General features: G+C 39.5%; 2 protein-coding genes across 10 annotated transcripts in view; both read left to right on the top strand.

Moving 5' to 3' along the window:
• The window catches only part of TMX3 (thioredoxin related transmembrane protein 3), a 53,842-nt gene extending 36,002 nt beyond the window's left edge, over positions 1-17,840 (top strand). For 3 of the 9 annotated variants that reach the window (XM_054723664.1, XM_054723668.1, XM_054723666.1), the window contains 3 exons: positions 2,526-2,562; positions 7,085-7,157; positions 17,587-17,840. In XM_054723664.1, the coding sequence (XP_054579639.1) occupies positions 2,526-2,562; positions 7,085-7,157; positions 17,587-17,681 (205 nt within the window). In that variant the 3' untranslated portion in view covers positions 17,682-17,840. Of the gene's footprint in view, positions 1-2,525; positions 2,678-3,700; positions 3,836-7,084; positions 7,158-17,586 lie in introns of those variants that run through there. The other 6 variants (XM_054723669.1, XM_008160549.3, XM_054723665.1 and 3 more) reach the window with 5 other exon arrangements.
• A 157-nt stretch (positions 17,841-17,997) lies between these two features.
• On the top strand, positions 17,998-18,641 carry LOC103304960 (mitochondrial pyruvate carrier 1-like). The gene has a single exon (XM_054723672.1). It carries the CDS (start codon positions 18,086-18,088, stop codon positions 18,503-18,505), a length of 420 nt encoding a protein of 139 aa, XP_054579647.1. The 5' UTR covers positions 17,998-18,085; the 3' UTR covers positions 18,506-18,641.
• Positions 18,642-19,262: the final 621 nt, after the last annotated feature.

Here is a 19,262-nt window from a genome sequence, read left to right as displayed (position 1 = left end):
TCATCACTCACCTGTGTAAAGTGGGTAACAACCTCTCTGCTCCTAGGCAAATGGTGGCATCTATTTCATTGGATTATGAAAATTAAGTGAATTACACATAAGGCATAGTACTCTAAGCATGACTGGCACGTAGCAACAGCGCACAATTAACTATAACATTTACTTATTCAACTTCATGTATTTCTCTTCTCACTTCATTTGAATTTATATAAAAACAAGGTCATTTAAGAATGTAAAATCCTAATATGTTTTAATTTGCTTGGCCTCTATAAGTTATAACATTTTGGGTAGAAATGAAAAAATTATTTAATATTGAAATTACACTTAATTACAAAAAAACTAAAAATGAAAAATTTTCTACACAATTTTCAGTTTCATTTAACTGCTTCATACACCAACTATATAAAATCTGGACAAAATTTTTGAATTTTGTCTGAAAATCTTTTGAATTTTGTGCTTTTAATGGAAATTAATACACTTAAGGGGATATAAGTATCCAGTAGGGTTATTGGTGTGTGTGTGTGTGTGAATAGTTTAGGTAGATATAAATGTGATTTAGACACAGATTTAGAATACTAGTGGATATTGAATTAAGATGAAATTTTTATTTTTCTGCATGTCTTTCTGACAATAGTGATAAGCCCTCAACACTTCTCTAAGCCCTCAATGTTTCTCTAATCTCCTATAAACTGAAAAAGTCTTTTGAACAACTGTTGAAAAGTAGCAATTACTGCCCTGCTGATGTGGCTCAGTGGTTGAGCTTCGACCTATGAACCAGGAGGTCATGGTTCAATTCCCTGTTAGGGCACATGCCTGGGTTACGGGCTTAGTCCCCAGTGTGGGGTGTGCCTGAGGCAGCCGATCAATGATTCTTTCTCATCATCAATGTTTCTATCTCTCCCTCTCCCCTCCTCTCTGAAATCAATAAAAAAAAAACATAACAAAAAAAAATTTTTTTTTTAAATGGCAATTACTTTCTTGCAATTTGTTTTTTCCGTGTATTGAAATGTCTTCCCTGTGCTGCTGAGGACACAGCAGTGAAAGGCAGTGGCAGCCTCGATCCCCATGGGGTTCTGATGCTCAGTCTTTACTTAGAATGCTTGATTGCATGTTTTCTACTTTTCTGTTGTTTTTAGTTTTCCTTCTCATAGAATATTCTTCAACATAAAATCGTTGCTCTTAGATCTTTGGGACTCAGAAGGGAAGAGACTAGGAAAATACAGAACACGTCAGCTTCCTTCAAATAACGGAGGGTTGGATTTACTCAGCATGTCTGAAACTGACTGTATTGTGGGTGGGTGACAGGCAACACAGGTCAAGGTCAGGGAAAAGTCCACAAAAGTAATCTCCAGATAGAACGGGCCGTCCTTGGGAGGCCGGGAGGTCTCACACTAAAAATATTTAAACATAAGCCAGCCAGCCGGTTGATACTGTTTGCTTCTGAGACCCAGATGCTGTGAGGCTATAAATGTAAGGGCTAAAGCTATCGTCAGTGCCCATGTTAATGCAGTGCCTTCTCTTTCCAACAAAAAATCTAAGAACATTTTGTCCAGCATTTATGTAGTTGGGTGTATGAGGCAGTTATGTGAAACTGAAAATTGTATAGGAGAAACGGGACATTTTTCACTTAATTTTTTTCACATGAATCTAATATTGCTGTCTTCATCGTTATGGCCACTTGTTTTAGAGATCTTGGTTGATTTCAATAACCGACCACGTGGGCAGCTTGTTTTCTTCTTTCTGTGCTTTAAATTCTTGCTCTTATGTCCTAAATTCACCAATAAAGAGTGAGTCCTCAAAACCCTAGGCCCCTACCCTGGACCCCAATAAATGCAGAACCCCAGGCCAGAACCTTGAATGTTCTCTCTACCCATGACCTTGCTGTGTGCCCCTGGCATGCCTAGTGCTCCAAGGCCTGTAAGTAATAAACGTCTCCAAAGTTTTCTAATGGTTATCTCTTGGAGGGTGTCTTGGAATCATGAAATGAACCATCAGGAAGTAGGTCTGGGGCAGCGGTCGGCAAACTCATTAGTCAACAGAGCCAAATATCAACAGTACAACAATTGAAATTTCTTTTGAGAGCCAAATTTTTTAAACTTCTTCTAATGTCACTTCTTCAAAATAGACTTGCCCAGGCCATGGTATTTTGTGGAAGAGCCACACCCAAGGGGCCAAAGAACCGCATGTGACTCGCGAGCCACAGTTTGCCGACCACGGGTCTGGGGTAACACTAGTTTAGAAAGGGGAGATGTCAGTGGGAAGCTCACCAGACCTAGGGAAATTGCTGTTCCCTCTGGCTAGAATCTTGTTCTGGGTCCTCAGGACTCATTCCCTCCTTACTCTAGGTCACCTTGTCATTCATGCCTTTGTTAACCCTCCTATCTAAATTAGACCTGGCCTCCAGCTCTCTAACCCTTGCACTCTGGTGCTTTATTTTTTCAATCATGTTTTTATAACATATAGTAATTGCTTACCACCTGCATATCGCTTAAATACACACTAAATGTGAGCTTCTTTTTTTCAAGGCTATATTCCCAGTTCCTGAAACATCCTTGGCATGAGGTATGCATTCAATAACATTTTGTGGAATAAACAAATGAATGAATAATTGAATATATTTATACAATGATGTATTTATCACTGGTGTGTCAATAAAGGTTTCTGATTTTTTAAAAAGCATAGGTGTCCCAATTTCTCCTTCAGGGACGTAAGCACAGGTGACCAAGGGTGCCTCAGCCAGTCTCTAAACTGACACGTACGACCCAAGGTACTTACTTAATATTGACTGAGCATAAATTACACAGGAGACAGACATGCAATGCACGAATCACACACGGTTTATTTACCAGAGTCCTGGTGGTTTCCAGACCTCGGCAGGCCACCCGGGGATCTGCGCCGACAGACACACACACTGGACGTTGGACGTTGCAGCTGCGGCTCGGCGTCTTGCTTGAGGCCTCAGTTTCCGGCTCACTGTCTGGACTCACAGTCCACAGCAGAGCTTGGGCAGATTGCAGGAAGGGGGGTGGAGAGTGACCGTCTGTGGAGGAGCAGAACAAGCCTCTATGATCTTCCTCTGGTGCTTCCTCTTTTTATGTGCCTAGATGGGCGTCTTCAGTGTGTCTTATCAGCAGGTCCCAGGAGCCTTGCATATCTGGTTTTACATATGGGGAACAGATCACTTTACTTTTTTTTTTTTCTGCATACAGGCCACTCAGGGGTGTTTAATCAACCTGTTTACATTACATTTAATACTTCTTAACATCATATTTTAATATCACACTATAATTCCACACTTTGATACTTATTCTATATTATTCTTATCATTATTACTATAACAATAGGTTTTATTTTAATTGAAGATTTTAAGTGCATGTTCTAAAAGTTAATTGCTTAATGCTTATAAGCAATCAGAAAGATAAGTAACATAAAAGTCATAAGCTTTGGAAATATTTTGTTTTAATATGGAAGTTTTTTTTGTTATTTAGCTTAAAATCTAAAATCTTACAATCTGTGCAGCCATTGAAAATAAGAATAGGTTCAAAATCAAGAACTATAACTATATCTAGGTTACCAGATATTCTCCATCCTTGAAATACTATGGACAGATCAATTGTTAGCTCTTTTGCAAATGTAAGTCTAAACTTGCTAGCCTTTGTGTTAGTGACCACTACATCTAAAGTCATGGATTCTTAATCAGTGGTGCTTATCAGAATCACAAGAACATGGATCACCTCAGATGATTTATAAAAAAGAAAGAATGCTTTACCATTCGCAACATCATGGATGGACATGGAGAGCATTATGCTAAGCGAAATAAGCCGGTCAGAGACAGGTAAATATCACATGATCTCACTCATTTGTGGAATATAATGAACAACATAAACTGATGAACAAAAATAGATCCAGAGACAGAAAAGCATCAAACAGACCATCAAACTTCAGAGGGAAGGAGGTGGGGAGGTAAGAGATCAACCAAAGGACTTGTATGTATGCATATAACCATAACCAATGGACACAGACACTAGGCGGGTGAGGGCATGTGCTGGGGGTGGGGCTGGCCAGGGAGAGGTTAATGGGGGGGAAAGGAGACATATGTAATACTATATGTAAACTTCTGTTTGAAGCCAGAACAGGGAAAACATCCTTCCCCAGTTGATTTTGATGTGTCCAATCTGTGAATCAATGGTTTAAATGACTATTGGGAGTAAAAGTTTTAGTGCCTTTGAGAGAAGTCATATTATTCATGATTTCCTAGGGAGCACTCAGAGGTCAAGTATGATACAAGAGCATGATATGCTTCAGTAGCCCCATCCTGACCCCAGGGCCCTGGCCAGCTTCAGGAAAGCGGTTTTTATTTTTATAAGCAAAGAAGTATGTGATGTCCTGCTGGGATAGTTTACCTCTTTTCATTCTACCATCTTCCCTCTAGAGATGAGCAGTGGCTCAGGGATGAAGTCAGCCTTTGCTGTTGAGGACACTCATGATGGGGGAGCCCCAGGGAGGCAAGGACCTCCAAGGTTAAACTTCTGGCTTGATCCTCAAGACTCGTGTAGAAAATGAAATTTAAAATATACTTTGGTCCTGTTTTGCTTCTTCTACACTGCCTAATGGAAAACAAGGTTTGATGTGACTATTAAATGTGTCCCAAATATAAAATGTGTACCAAGAATTATAATGGATGATAAAAAGCCCAGAAATAGCCAAAGCACAGCTCTGTAGGAGGGCATTTGTGCTCAACATCTTACAAGCAGGTACAGTTAATTTCTAGATAATTGGACTTTCATGATCAAAAGCAGTTTTCCCCCTATGAAACTGTATTGTGTAACTGCAGATGGTAGAATAATAAGGAAGTGAGAGGAATGAAAATTCCCAGTCTTCAGTGGAGTGAACCTCATTAGAAAGGGAGAAGGACATAACCAATGCACACAGACACTAAGGGGGTGAGGGCATGTGCTGGGGGTTAGGGATGGACGGGGGGAGGTTAGTGGGGGAAAAGGGAGACATATGTAATATATGTAATACTTTAAACAATAAAAATAAATAAATTAAATTTAAAAAGAAAGGGAGAAGGAATAGCACATGACTTTGGCCCTGATCCTCTGCTTTTAGTCAGTTCTAGCTTTTAAAAACACATTATAAAGACTTCTTATTGTTTATATTTGAAGAGTCAAGGAGATGAAGAAAATGTGGCTAAATGTTTACAATTGTGATTCTAAGTAAAGGACGTAGATATGATGTAACTTTCACCTAGAATCACTAACTGTACTATTCTTGCAACTTTTATGTAGGTTTGGAAAGTTTCTAAATAAATGGTGAGAAAAAATAGAGTAAGCATTATAGTTAATTCTTGTTTCATTGTGATAATCTTGAATATACACCCAGAGATTTTTTTTTAATATCAAATATAATGGAAAGATATATTGTGGCTTTGGATAAAATTGCTCTGCTAGCAGTATACATGGATTTTAGATGTATTATATTTCAAATAACTTAGATTAAAAATGGCTTTATGTGCAATGAAAAGCTTAATATCAAATATGCACATGAAAGGTTTGGACAAAATTGTTTCATGCAAACTTTAAAAAGGCTCCTCCTATGTAATAAAAGCCTAATATTCAAAGTGTCCGGTCATCTGGTCGTCCATTCAGCCAATCAAAGCATAATATGCTAATGATACGCTAAGGCTGCTCAACCACTCGCTATGACCTGCACTGACCACCAGGGGGCAGATGCTCCAACTGGTAGGTTAGCTTGCTGGTGGGGTCCGGCCGATTGGGACTGAGTGAGACGGGCTGGACATGCCCTGGATCCCTCCCGTGGTCCCTCCTGGGCTGGCCAACCTTCCGCATCCCTTCTCAGCCCCGATGGTGCACCAGTGGGGTCCCTTAGCCTGGCCTGTGCCCCCTCACTATCCAGGACCCCTTGTGGGATGTCAGAGAGCCGGTTTTGGCCCGATCCCGCAGGCCAGGCTGAGGGACCCCACTGGTGCACAAATTCATGCACCAGGCCTCTAGTTAATAAATGAACAAATCATGTTCAAAAGCCATGAGTATAGATAAAAAAGTTTTATCCCTTTCATTCAACTTGATAAATAACAAATATATAAGCAGACACTGATTGTAATTTTTTTTAGGAAAGTAAACATCTGACTACTGTCACATTAATTATATATACATATATCCTGTATAATAAAAGCCTAATATGCTAAGTGTCTGACCGTTCGACTAGTCGCTATGACACACACTGACCACCAGGAGGCAGACACTCTGACCATTAGGTTAGCTTGCTGCTGGGGTCTGGCCAATCGGGACTAGGTGAGAAAGGAGCCCTTCCACGGTCCCTCTCCGGCCCCGATTGTACACTGATGGTGTCCCTGGGCCTGGCCTGCAGGGATCGGGCTGAAACCAGCTCTCCGACATCCCCCAAGGGGTCCTGGATTGCAAGAGGGCGCAGGCCAGGCTGAGGGACCCCACCAGTGCACAAATCCATGCACCAGGCCTCTAGTATATATATGTCAGAGTATCATTAATTTTAACAACAACAAATTTCAGCCTCATTCATAAATCATCACCTCTCTCAGACAATCATGAAGAAAACTCAAGACCTTGGGTATGTGCTTAATTATATTAGTTAGTCACCTATTCAGATTAGATCTTTCCTTTCACTCCTCCTAAGACTAATGTTTTAGAGGAACTTGCTTTTTAATAAAATTAAAAGTTGCTAAAAACCATTCCCTACTCTTCTGAACCAGCTGTTATTATACATGAGAACCCTTGTAATCAGAGTTTAACCTAGTTGCATAACATCTCAAAGCTAGAACATGGTGGTCACCAAAACCCATATCTTTCCCACAGCTTCCAGATTGCTCTCGGGGTAGAAGGAACTTTGAGTTGTCCTAGGCAGACAATTTTCAGATTCCTCTATTGCCTATCGTGGCTAATTCTTGCTTAGTTTCAGTTTTTCTCAATATACGCAATCTTCTCTTCAACAATTACATCACTGCTTTATCCTAAAACTGTTTCACTCCCATCACTAATGTATGCCTGTTTTGTTTATTTATTCCTCCAATGTTTTGTTCCAGGAAGAAACTCTGAACACAAACGCCTTTAATCACTTGCAAAGAGGTAATGAAATGTCAAATGAGATCCATCAAGGTAAATGCATTTGTTAATCTATGTCCTCATCTAATTGAATGAATAAGAGGAAGAACCAATCCATCTATAATCAAATTGTACTGACTGAGGTGTATGGCCAGCACGTACCACATGCTATGCAGAACACAATAAAAGTACTGTATACATTCTGGAGCCTCACAAAGCTTGCAATCTGCCCTGGCTGGTGTGGATCAGTGGATTGAGCATCATCTGGTGCACCCAGAGGTAGTTGGTTCAATTCCCAGTCAGGGCATATGCCTGGGTTGCAGGCTCCATCCCCAGTAGACGACATGCAGAAGATAACCAATGGATGTTTCTCTCTCTCTCCCTCTCCCTTTCCCTCTCTGAAATCAATAAAAACCTATTTAAAAAAAAAAAAAGAAAGAAAAGAAGCTTGCATGGATTCCAAGTGCAATAGTAGCTTGTGGAAATTTAAAAACAATTTATACATTATAACTTTTGATGATTACTTTTTAAAATAATCAAAAGTACTTGAGAAATAGATATAATTACCCAGTTTTATGAATGAATCTAGACTATATATAGGAAATAAAAGACGTGCTTAGTGTCCTAGGACTAGTAAAAATTAAGTCTTCTCACCCTGGCTTGTTTGGCTCACTGGATAGAGCATCGGACCGAAAGGACCCAGGTTCTATTCTGGTCAAGGGCATGTACCTTGGTTGCGGGCACATCCCCAGTGGGAGGTGTGCAGGAGGCAGCTGATCGATGTTTCTCTCTCATTGATGTTTCTAACTCTCTATCCATTTCCCTTCCTCTCTGTAAAAAATCAATAAAATATATATATTTTTTAAAATTAAGTCTTCTCACTATTTTTTCATTGCACACTCCTGAAGAAATCTGTGGATTACAATAGATGGGATAGGCTCTTGAAGTGAGTATTGTTTATGAAATGGTTGTTGAAATTTAAATGAGCATTGAAAATAGGGAAAGACGTGCAAGATCATAGAATAGAATTGATTCAGGTGATGGATCTGTGTGGCAGGTACTAAATGAATTAGTGTTCACAGTTTGAAGGGTTCATGTGGAGAATAATGGTGGATAATACTGTATTATACAAACAGCAGTCGATACTGGCTGTTGATTTGCAGTTTCATGTATAATATTGTGTCATTTACTGCTTCTGAACTTCTGAGATATATTGATATATAATCGGCAGATATAAGCAAATGACTGAAAAATGCTAAAGGCAACATAATTCATCACTGATATATTTCTGAAAGTGTACTTATTGAAAACTCAGAAAAAAAATCTAAATGTGCACTCAATATACCCAGGCTTGTATTATTTCTTTAGCTGAAGATGAAATATGACTATCTCAGGGGACCCAGAGTCCATGGTGTGATAGAAAAGAAGAAAAAAAAGATGTCATGGAATCTGAAAAATCATCAGCAGATCAGTGATTTACTGACAAGTCTGTTTCAGCAGAAAGTTGGCTTTAGAAAGTTGAATAGCAGTTTCACATGAATCACAAGTATAAATTGTGAAGAAAGTAATGGTGATTTAATTCACATTATACTATTTATTCCAAAGTTTTCCACTTGGTTGAAATATGAATCCTCTGAATAAACCTCTCAAACTAATGTGCAAGGACATCCTGCCTGATCCTTTATTTCTCCTACTGAGTGATTTATAGAAGCAACCAGAAGGTAATCAAGTACCCTTGAAATAGGGCTACTCATCAGAAGTGTGATAGCCAAGAGAATAAGAATTATAAAGCACTTGGCAAACCCAAAGTGCTATCGGTATGCTAAATGCTGGGGCAAAGCCAGCCAGGTGGGTGGCTGTAATTTGTTAAACAATTCAGATAATATTTTATTATTTAAAAGAGAACAAAATGGGTATAAGTAGTTAAATTCTCAGTGAATAAGCATGCTATCGAGAGTGAATATGGTGTGTGTGTGTGTGTGTGTGTGTGTGTGTGTGTGTGTGTTTCTGACTTTGTCTATGATTGTACACATAAAAGAAATAAACAGTTCCAGTTATTTTATTTGAAAACTGTATTATGAATAAAGTAGATAGTTGAATTGAATTCAACTACTCTGCATTCATCACCCATATACTATATACCAAATGCAATGGCTGGTAATACATTAGGGGTCCCTCACAGTCTTGAGCTGGAAGATGTATATGGGAAAATTATTGTAGAATGTAGTTAAGACTATAAGAAACTGGGGCAACTACCCAGCCTACACCTGTTTTCACCCTCAGGGAGCATGAACTGGAGTTGAATAATGCCTTTGGGTGTGTGGTTAGTTGGGGCCCTGGAGCGGTCTCTCTCATCCATCTATAGTTCAGATGGCTGAAATCGTACCTTAGTGATAATTTGGAAGGTAAGAAAATACCTGTCAGAAATCTTAGAATAAATTGTGTGAAGCTTACATTTACAAACCATTGCCCCAGCTCCAAGAAAATCTGGAATTATAAATTGTTAATATTCTGGTTGCTTGTGTGACTTACAGTAAAGAGCATCTCAAAACAGCATTTTGTAAACAGTAGGAAGGGCCCCACTGTTGTTGGTATCAACTCAGAGGATCTTTTCTGCTGGGTGACATAACAGTGTTTTTTTCCTAATAACACCTCTGCAGGTTCATACAACACGTGTTGCAGAGCTTGTTATCAGCCTGGCCATGGAAGTGGGAGGCATACAATATTCTCAACCTCCTGAAGAGGAAAAGAAAACTCTTCAAGGCAATTCCTTAATTTTTAACTAAAAATATCCTAACTGCTAATAAATGATAAATAATTTTATAGCTTGCCATATTTCAAATTTTTCTCATAATAAAATAGATTGCTGTTATCTTGTAGTCCAATAAATAAATATATCTGCCCTAGCCATTTTGGCTCAGTGGATAGAGCGATGGCCCTCAACTGAAGGGTCCCAAGTTCCATTCTGGTCAAGGACATGTACCTCTGTTGCAGGCTCGATGGGAGGCATGTGTGGGAGGCAACTAATCGATGTGTCTCTCTTACATTGATGCTTCTCTGTCTCTCCTTCTCCCTTCTACTCTCTAAAATTCAGTGGGAAAATGTCCTCAGGTGAGGATTAACAATAAATAAATAAGCAAACTAACTAATCCCTTAATTTTAGTCTGTTGTCAATGAAAATGACCAATATTTGATTACGCTGGTATTGGTCTTAATTCATAAAGAAATTCATTCTAATAACTTTTTTTTTTCTTAATCTGTGCAGTTATTTCAGTCTCATTATTTGCCACTCATTTTGTTCTGACTTGAAATTTTAGGATCAGATCTTGGCATCCGATTAATTAAAAACCAGACATGCAGCTTAGGTTATTTTCAAGAGGAAAGGAAAGGAACTCTCTGGTGTGCTAAAAATTTCTTCCCATAGTTTATACTTATTTTTAAAAATGGAATTCTGGCAGCAAATAATACCACAATCTGTAAATAATAACAATTTGGGGATGACTAAAGGGGCAGCAAATTGACAACGGCACTTATAATCAATGGTGTGGGAGTCATTAATGTTACATGGATTACTTAGTTTTATATTTCTTCGTTAGGAAAAAAAAATCCAGTGTTTGAGCACACAAATGTTCTCATTAAATCCTGTCACTCATCTCTAACCGCACGTTATTGGGTGGTTATTTAGAGAAAGATTTTATCTGGGGAAAAAATACCAATTCTGTGGCTCTCCAATAAAACAGAAAACTCAACTCTGAAAGAGCAGGTTTCCAGGGACAAGTCACCCCCTTGGCTCTCCAGTGAAGTTTATTATCTCTAAGCCATGCTAAGCAATATTTCTTAAGTCAAGTGGCAGCTCTGCACAGATCCTCCTGAAAGAGTGGGCAGAATCAGTGCAATGATATTAACCCAAAGTGTTGACCGATGGATAGGTGAGGATCTCTGTTGAAGATTTTGAATTCATTATGGGTGAGCAAACCCAACCAAGGTGGCTGTCCTTCAACTATTTTTTCCTTCCCAGCTCTCATACAGCTCAGGGCATGCTGAGAACCCAATGGAAACATAAAAAGCAGTTTAAAAAGACAACTCCTGATCTGACATGTGGAATATGAAAAATATGAACTTGTGAAAACAGGAGAATGACAGCAGGGACTGGGTGGTGGGAAAATTGTGGAGATGGTGTTGGGGAGTACCAATCCTTTAACTAGTAGATAATTCAGTCCTGGAAATTTAATATACAGCATAGTTATCCTACCTAATAAAAGGGTAATATGCAAATTAACTGTCACTCCATCACAAAGATGGTGGTGCCCATAGCCACAAGATGGCAGCGCCCTGTCCTCTCAGCCCCGCTGGAGTCCCCCAGTCCTGCGGGGGTGGCCACTGAGAGCGGGCAGCGTGAATGGCCTGACGGAATGCTTGCCTCGTCGCCCCAGCGACAAGGCAAGCATTCTGCACCTGGCCGCGGATGGGCCTCTGGGCTCCGGAGAGCCTCTGGGCAGTGGGCGTGGAGCAGCCAGGCCCTGCAGAGAGCTACTGGTGCATGGATTCATGTGCACTAGTAAACAATAATATTGTATTGGCCTTTTCCAACACACCTCTCTCTGACCTACCTTGTAACGACATATTTATTTTGTGAACAAACCAGTAAATGATTCTAAGTTTGTTCCATCTAAAAATTAATCTCTGCTATTATATGCAAATTAGTAGTTAAAATTCAGGATATTTTTGTATTTTAATGTATTATGTCCTCCTGATTTGATGCACACTTGTAAAGGGAATGCAACTGAATATTTCAACCCTGTTTCATAATATGTGTTAGTTGATATGGTAATTTGATACTTTTAAATTTATTAGAATAATGATGATCATCATTGGTCTTATTGATATTTACTTGATAGTCTCTATGTTCCATTTTTTAATATTTCTTTATTGATTACGGTGTTACATATGTGTCCTTATTATGTTCCATTTTTTTGTTTCATATTTTTCCTTTTACTTCAGACTTTTGTTCAATTGTTAGAATTTTATCTATTGTTTTTTATTCCCTTACTGAGTTTGGAAACAGAACAATATTAATCAAATGTATGGTTATTTTTTAAAAACTGGAGAAACTTATCTTGAATGTTATACCAATATATTTGGAAGTTCATATTTTTAGATCAAATGGATAATTTCTGAGAAAATATAAAGTATGAAAAATAGAATACAATATGTCAAGCATATAGGGCCAAAAATCATAGAAGTTATTTAAGAAGTATTCTAGTTTGATCTATATTTCTGGAAATTGGCTTAGCTAACTTAAATGGGAAGTTCTTCCAAACTTTCAGTTAAAACTAATTTTCATTTTATTAAGTCTTCTAGATGACAGAAAAAGGCAGACATTTTCTCAGTCTAATATGTGTATCCCTTATCCCTAAACAATCAAAAATAAAATTAATAATAAAGTAAATACAGTCCACACTTAATTGTAAAGAAAGATGTAAATTCACTCTCATTTAAAGAACTACATAGTGGCAAAATAAAGTTTATCTTAACCCCCTGGAACTGTGTATTTTTAAATAATGTAATTTATAGATGAGCACGGTCTAGACCCAAGGCCATATCTCATAGGAATGTAATGAGGTCCAGCAAGTTACCAAGGTGCTAGTCTACAGAAGCAGCGAGCCCACACTAATAGCTTTGCATGTCTGTCTGTTTTCCTTTATTTGGGTTTTCTCTTGTCAGCAAAATGAACTAATTAGGGTATTACTCTAAACCTGGTTTCAAGCCCAAATTTGTTAGAGATTATAGCCTGCAATTTTACTGTTTCCTTTTTCTTTTTGGATCAATTCAGAGTGAACTTTTTCTGTTTATTAACTGTAGGTTTGACTGGAAGCAGGAAAAAAAAAAATCTATAAGAAAAGACCCATGAATCTTCTTACTATTTTGCCATCGGCAGAAAATGCCATGTCAGGAGGCACACTTGAAAACTCACATTAAGCAAAGGGAGGACAATTACTGAAGTGTATCAATGTAATTGCATCTGTACCTTATCAAAGAACCCAAAGATTAAACCATCTAACTCTTAAAAGTATTAAAAACATGCAAAATAGAGCCAGCAATATAAGGTAGTCCCTTCCAGATGACTATTTTATTTGTGAAGTGTATAAAATGTTTTCACACTCTGAAATCATTTTCAGATATGCAACAATTTCCTGAAATGGTTAGCAGTTCCTTTAAATAGGTAATCACCAGCCCTTGAGCTGTATGACATAAAAATGTGCATATACAAGGACTATTTTCAAAGGGCAGAATACAAATAGATCTGCTTATCCCCCACACATCATCAAACAATTGCTTTTTCCTAGTACATGTTCTGCTGGAGAAAGACGCACAATTCTAGTCCATTAAATATTCCAGATGATTCACTCCAGTCTCAAAACTTCTGAAATGAATCCGACATTTACGGGCAATTACACATGTAAATATATATACATATATATATATATTTGTATCATTTAACATTAGTTACCATGTGTTGAGCATTCTGATTAGAACCAGCATCTTCCTTTTGATGCATGCAGTCACTTCCTCTGTTTTTAATATGAAGAGAGCAAAAGTCTCCTGAAGTTTCCAGGAAAAATACATCTACATGAACAGAAAAAAAAAAAAACATCAGTTGGTTTTGTCATTAAATGATTTTTCTTTGTGCTCCCACACGTATATCTACCTTTTATAATTGCATGCTTTCCCCATACTTTATTACCCCTACATGAATATGTATGCGTGTCTTTCATGGGAATACTGTCTCAGCTAAAGTTCCAGACATTCATCATGGCTGTTAAGAAATTTCCATTTGGACTAACTCAGTCCTTGTATTGGTCTGCAAAGGCTGCCATAAGAAAGCAACACTGACTGGTGGCTTAAATAACAGAAATTTATTTTCTCCCAGTTTTGGAGGCTAGAAGTCTAAGATCAAGATGTCCGCAGGGTTGGTTCCTTCCAAGGGCCAGGAGGGCAAGTTCTGTTGAGGCCTCTTGTCTTGTAGAAGGCCATGTTTTCTCTGTTGTTGCCTAATCTTTCTGTCAGTAGCTTTGTTCAAATCTTCCTGTGCTTATAAAGACACCAGTCATATTGGATTAGAGCTCACTCTAATGACCTCAGCCTAAGTTAATTACCTCACCAGAGACCCTATCTCCAAACACAGTCACATTCTGAGGTGCTGGGGGTTTACATTTCAACACATGAATTCCAGGCTAGGCTCTTGTTACAGGGGACTTGGGGGTAATCTCTGAATAGGACATGAAACATCTGACACCACTAAGGAATTATTTTTACTTCCTGGTAAAGCACAAAGCTAGTAGATTATCTCTTGCTCTTAAACATGGTTGGTATCGTCTTTATGCACTTTTTTAAAAATATATTTTATTGATTTTTTACAGAGAGGAAGAGAGAGGGATAGAGAGTTAGAAACATCAATGAGAGAGAAACATCTATCAGCTGCCTCTTGCACACCCCCTACTGGGGATGTGCCCGCAACTAAGGCACATGCCCTTGACCGGAATCGAACCTGGGACCCTTGAGTCCGCAGGCCAACGCTCTATCCACTGAGCCAAACCGGTTTCGGCGTCTTTATGCACTTCTTAAAACACAATTGCAAATGGCCCTGAGACTGAATAAAATCTGTACATTGCTGTTTAAACCCCTCTGTTTAGGAATAAACTTGATTCTGGTTTTGGTTTGTACAAGAGATGCTTTCTGCGTTATATTTCCAATACCACAAGAGAAAGTAGTAATGGGATTTTACCCTGGGTCCCCAGCGTTTTCCTCCTGAAAAGGAATATAATACAAATAAACTTTGTCACTTAACCACACAAATAGAGCTAAAGGAAATTGCAATTGGATGCCCTTATCAATCATCAGCAATGAGATGGGATCCTGGCAACAAAGTTTATTTACTATTGTTACTAGTAATAATATCACGTCTTATATTATTTTTGGTATTCCTTCCATCATCGTTTTTTCTGACAGGTGAATCTGTTTGTTTTTTCAGTTTTATTGAGGTATAATTGACAAGTATAAGGAATTTCACATGTATGACGTGATGTTCTGATCTACACAAACATTGTGATTGGATCACCCCAGACAGTTAATGAACACATCCATCGCCTCACACATTTACCTTTTTGTTTTTGGTGACGGCACTTACATTCTAGTCTTTTAGCCAATTTTAATTATACAGTGTGGTGTTATGAAGTATTGGCACCATGTTATATGTTAGATCCTCAGATCTTATTCTTAATTTTATAAGCAAAAATTTGTACCCTGTCACTAACCTCTCCCTTTTCCTCCCAGCTCCCGTTTTTGGTAACCACTTTTCTCCTATGAGTTTGAATTTGTAAATTTTTTTGAGATTACACTTACGAGTTTCAGTGACAATTGTGTAACTATGTTGTGTGAAAACTATAAATCCCTGGGTAAGTGCAAGTATAGAAAGTTTCCAAATGATTTTGCCAGTTGTCTTCTATCTTTAGACTTTGCCTATGATGTTTACTGAGATGTGAAGAATTTTTATTTTTGAATTCTGTAACTATATTAGTCTGCCTTTTTTTAAAAAATTTATTTTACTTGATGTTTTCCATCACCATTATCCCCTCTATGCCATCTTCTACCCCCTCCCCTTGATAACCACACTGTTGTCTATGTCCATGAGTTCTCTCTCTTTTTCTTCTCTTTTGTTCAATCCCTCCACCACCACTCCCAACCACTCCTCCCCACCACCACCAGAGCTGTCTACCTGTTTTCTATCTATGAGTCTGTCTCTATTTTGCTTAGTAGTTCAATTTGTTCATTACATTTCACATGTGAGTGAAAACATATGGTAATTGTCTTTCTCTGACTGGCTTATTTCACTTAGAAAAATGTTCTCCAGGTCCATCCTTGCTCTTGTAAAGGGTAACATTTTCTTTATCTTTACAGCAGAGTAGTATTCCATTGTGTAAATGTACCATGGTTTTTGTGGGTTTTTTTTGTGTTTTTTTTTATCCATTCATCTACTGATTGACACTTGGGCTGCTTCCAAATATTGGTTATTGTAAATAATGTTGCAATGAATATAGGCGTACATATATTCCACTAAAAGCAATGAGAAAGAGAAGGGTAGGTAACCTACCTTTTTCCCCCTCATTGCTATTGGTGTGGTGGTATTGTGATGTGCATTGACTTCCGTGTAGAGAAAATGGCTTTACCGAACAAGCATGATGTTGTAATATTTAAAACATAAAACCAAGTTGAAAACAATATAAATATGATGTATAATTGAGTACAGTTTGCAAAAAAAAATAAAAAAAAAATCCAAAAACCCAAAAAGAAAATTACTGACTTTCTAAGGTCACTATGGTATGGACAAAACCATATGTGAGTGAACCGTCCTTGAAAGTCTAAGGAGAAAAAAATGAAGTGAAAAGAACAGCTATACCTTCGAGGTCCTGTGAAGTTAGCTAACAGTAGAGCATGTGAAAACCATAAATCACTCTGCAAATGCAAAGTGTTATAACTCACAGTGACAGATGAAGGTGGTGTTGTGAGATAGAGCCTGCTCAAGGTTCTACATGTGCTGATAATGCATTTCCTCCAAATGGAGTGAAAATAGAAATGGACGTAAATTGCCCTCGTTCTGCGGCGTGTTTTTTGCATCAATCAAATCTATCACACAGTGGAGTACAGTGAGAGGCCATATGCACACGAGCAAAGGAGTATTTGCTATGAATCTTTTCTCTGAATTTTACTTGGAGGGAGAATCTGTTCTATGACTTCATAGTCATGCCACAGCTGTACTCAGCCTGATGGCGCTCTTTCGTTTCCAGCTTTGGTCTAGAATGAGTTTTGGTCATCTTTAGAAATCAGATCCACTTTCAGAAGATGAGAAGGCCCCAATTTCACAAATGCAAAATTGTAGAGAGTTTGGAAAATAAACAATTTGTAATACTTGAGTTACACAAGTGACTTTCCTATGACTATGGCAGACTACTTTGAATTGGACATTTATTGTTATACAAAGCTTTACTTCTTTTACTTATTAAACACTTACTGAGCTTTCTGTGAGTACAAGTCAGCCAAGCATACCGAATGCAAACATTTAATAATTCAGAGTTGCAACCTTGGTGCAGCTTATTCGAGTGTGTTTGTGAAAATTCGTGTATGTATGTTCAAAAACCTCTTGCTATGTTCTAGTCAGGATTCTGGACAGTAAAGCAGACACAGACAGATCTGAGACTTATTGGCCCTGTTGCTTTTCTAAGCCTTAATTTGAAAATCTGTAAAATAAGTTATTTACTCACACATTGCTTTTGAGAGGTACACGAGGGGATAAAATTAAATTCTTCACCCCAATGACAGGTACATAGTAAGCACTCAATCAGTAACCATAGGAGATTTTTAAAGATTTTTTTTTTTTGTCAGAACATTTTTTAACTGCTCATATTTTTGTGTTTACTTTCCTTAGTTTGGAGGAGCAACGAGATAACTTATTTTCATGTACGGATGTCATTTCACACAGACTTAACAATGCATTCCATTTGTTCCGTACATGTTTCATGAGCAACCACTTCATGCAAGAAAACTTTGTGTGTGTTATAATATTGAAACGTCTCAAGAAACCCGAGACGTAGGTATGGATGCCTTCATCTCCCCAGGGGCGAAGCTGAGCCTCAGAGGAGCGGATTGGCTGGCTCACCCTCCTCCACCCAGAGCTGAGACTTGAATAGGTGCCTCTAACTTGGAAGTCCCTGCTCTACTTAGTACAACACATTGTCTTCCCTAGAATCGGGGGTCAGAAGGTAAGGATGTGAGCGGCTGCGGCCTCTGTCTCCACGCCCACGTCATTGTGAGCTGGCTGTTCGGCCGTTGCGCCCCCACGGCCGGGTGACCACGCGCTCCCACGGCTCGGTGACCACGGCTCGGTGACCACGGCTCGGTGACCACGGCTCGGAGACAGAGCGGCGATGACGGCGCTGTGGCGGAAGGCATCGGACTACGTGAAGACCAAGGAGTTTCGGGATTATGTGACCAGCACACACTTGTGGGGTCCCCTAGCCAACTGGGGCCTGCCGCTGGCTGCCTTTAGGGACATGAAGGCGTCCCCGGACATCATCAGCGGCCGCATGACCACGGCGCTCATCTTCTACTCGCTGGCCTTCATGCGCTTCGCTTACCGCGTGCAGCCCCGCAACCTGCTGCTGATGGCCTGCCACGGCACCAACGTGGTGGCGCAGAGCGTGCAGGGCAGCCGCCTGCTCATCCACCGCTTCGGCGGCGGCCTGAAGGCGGCCGCTGACACCGACGCCGCCACCCACACCGACAGCGACACCGCCGAGTGCGAGTGCCAGTACGACTGCGACCCTGGGGATGGCAGCTGCTTCTAGGTGGCCGCCGGCCCCACCTGCAGGCCCCGAAATGAGGTTCCTGAAGGCTGAGACGGCCCTATCGAAGCTTTGCAGCTTGCCAGCTCTGAACTGTTCTTTTTCCGAAAGACGAATAAAAGTTCGGGTTTGACTCTAAGATAGTGCAAATCTCATTTAAAACCTCCAGGTTGATTAATAAAAAAAATAGAAAGTAGGGGAGGGAGAGAGAGAGAGTGAGAGAGAGAGAAGAGAGAGAAAGAGAGAGAGAGAGAGAGAGAGAGAGAGAGAGAGAGAGAGAGAGGAGAGAGAGAGAGAGAAGGATTTGAATATCACTTGTGTAATTGTGGTGTGTTTTTTTAAAAGTGTGCCACTGGAACTGTAGTTCCAAGAAGTTCTTTTAGGGGTACTCTGTGGTCCCTAATAACTCCTCAATAAACATTGGTTGGATAAATACCTGGGATAGAAGAAGCTCTATGTGATCCCCAACTCTCTGTGCAGTTGATGTAAAAACCTGTACCATATGGAATTAAGAGAAGGTAGGGAGGAGACCAATTAGGTCGGGGGACCTGTTGGTTGGAGAGCACTGAGCAGGGAGGAGAATGAGGAGGACTTTGCATGCATGCTCTAGCGAAGGCAAGGAGCTAGCAAGGTAGACCAGGGGGCTTGAACCATCCCTCCACGTGGCCAGAGAAAACAACATCAAGGGGGACCAGCAGCCCAGTTTCTCGGGACCCTGAACAGTGGGTTGATGGTATCCTGTAGAAGATGGAGGGTGGGA

The sequence above is a fragment of the Eptesicus fuscus genome, chromosome 12 (assembly GCF_027574615.1).
Source record: "Eptesicus fuscus isolate TK198812 chromosome 12, DD_ASM_mEF_20220401, whole genome shotgun sequence".
NCBI classification, from domain to species: domain Eukaryota; kingdom Metazoa; phylum Chordata; class Mammalia; order Chiroptera; family Vespertilionidae; genus Eptesicus; species Eptesicus fuscus.
Note: the sequence above shows the minus strand (reverse complement) of the source record. Positions and strands in the feature narration are given on the sequence as shown.

What these genes read in the sequence shown, in the direction of transcription:
- LOC103304960 (XM_054723672.1), top strand. Translation starts at nt 18,086, where the DNA reads ATGACGGCGCTGTGGCGGAAGGCATCGGACTACGTGAAGACCAAGGAG.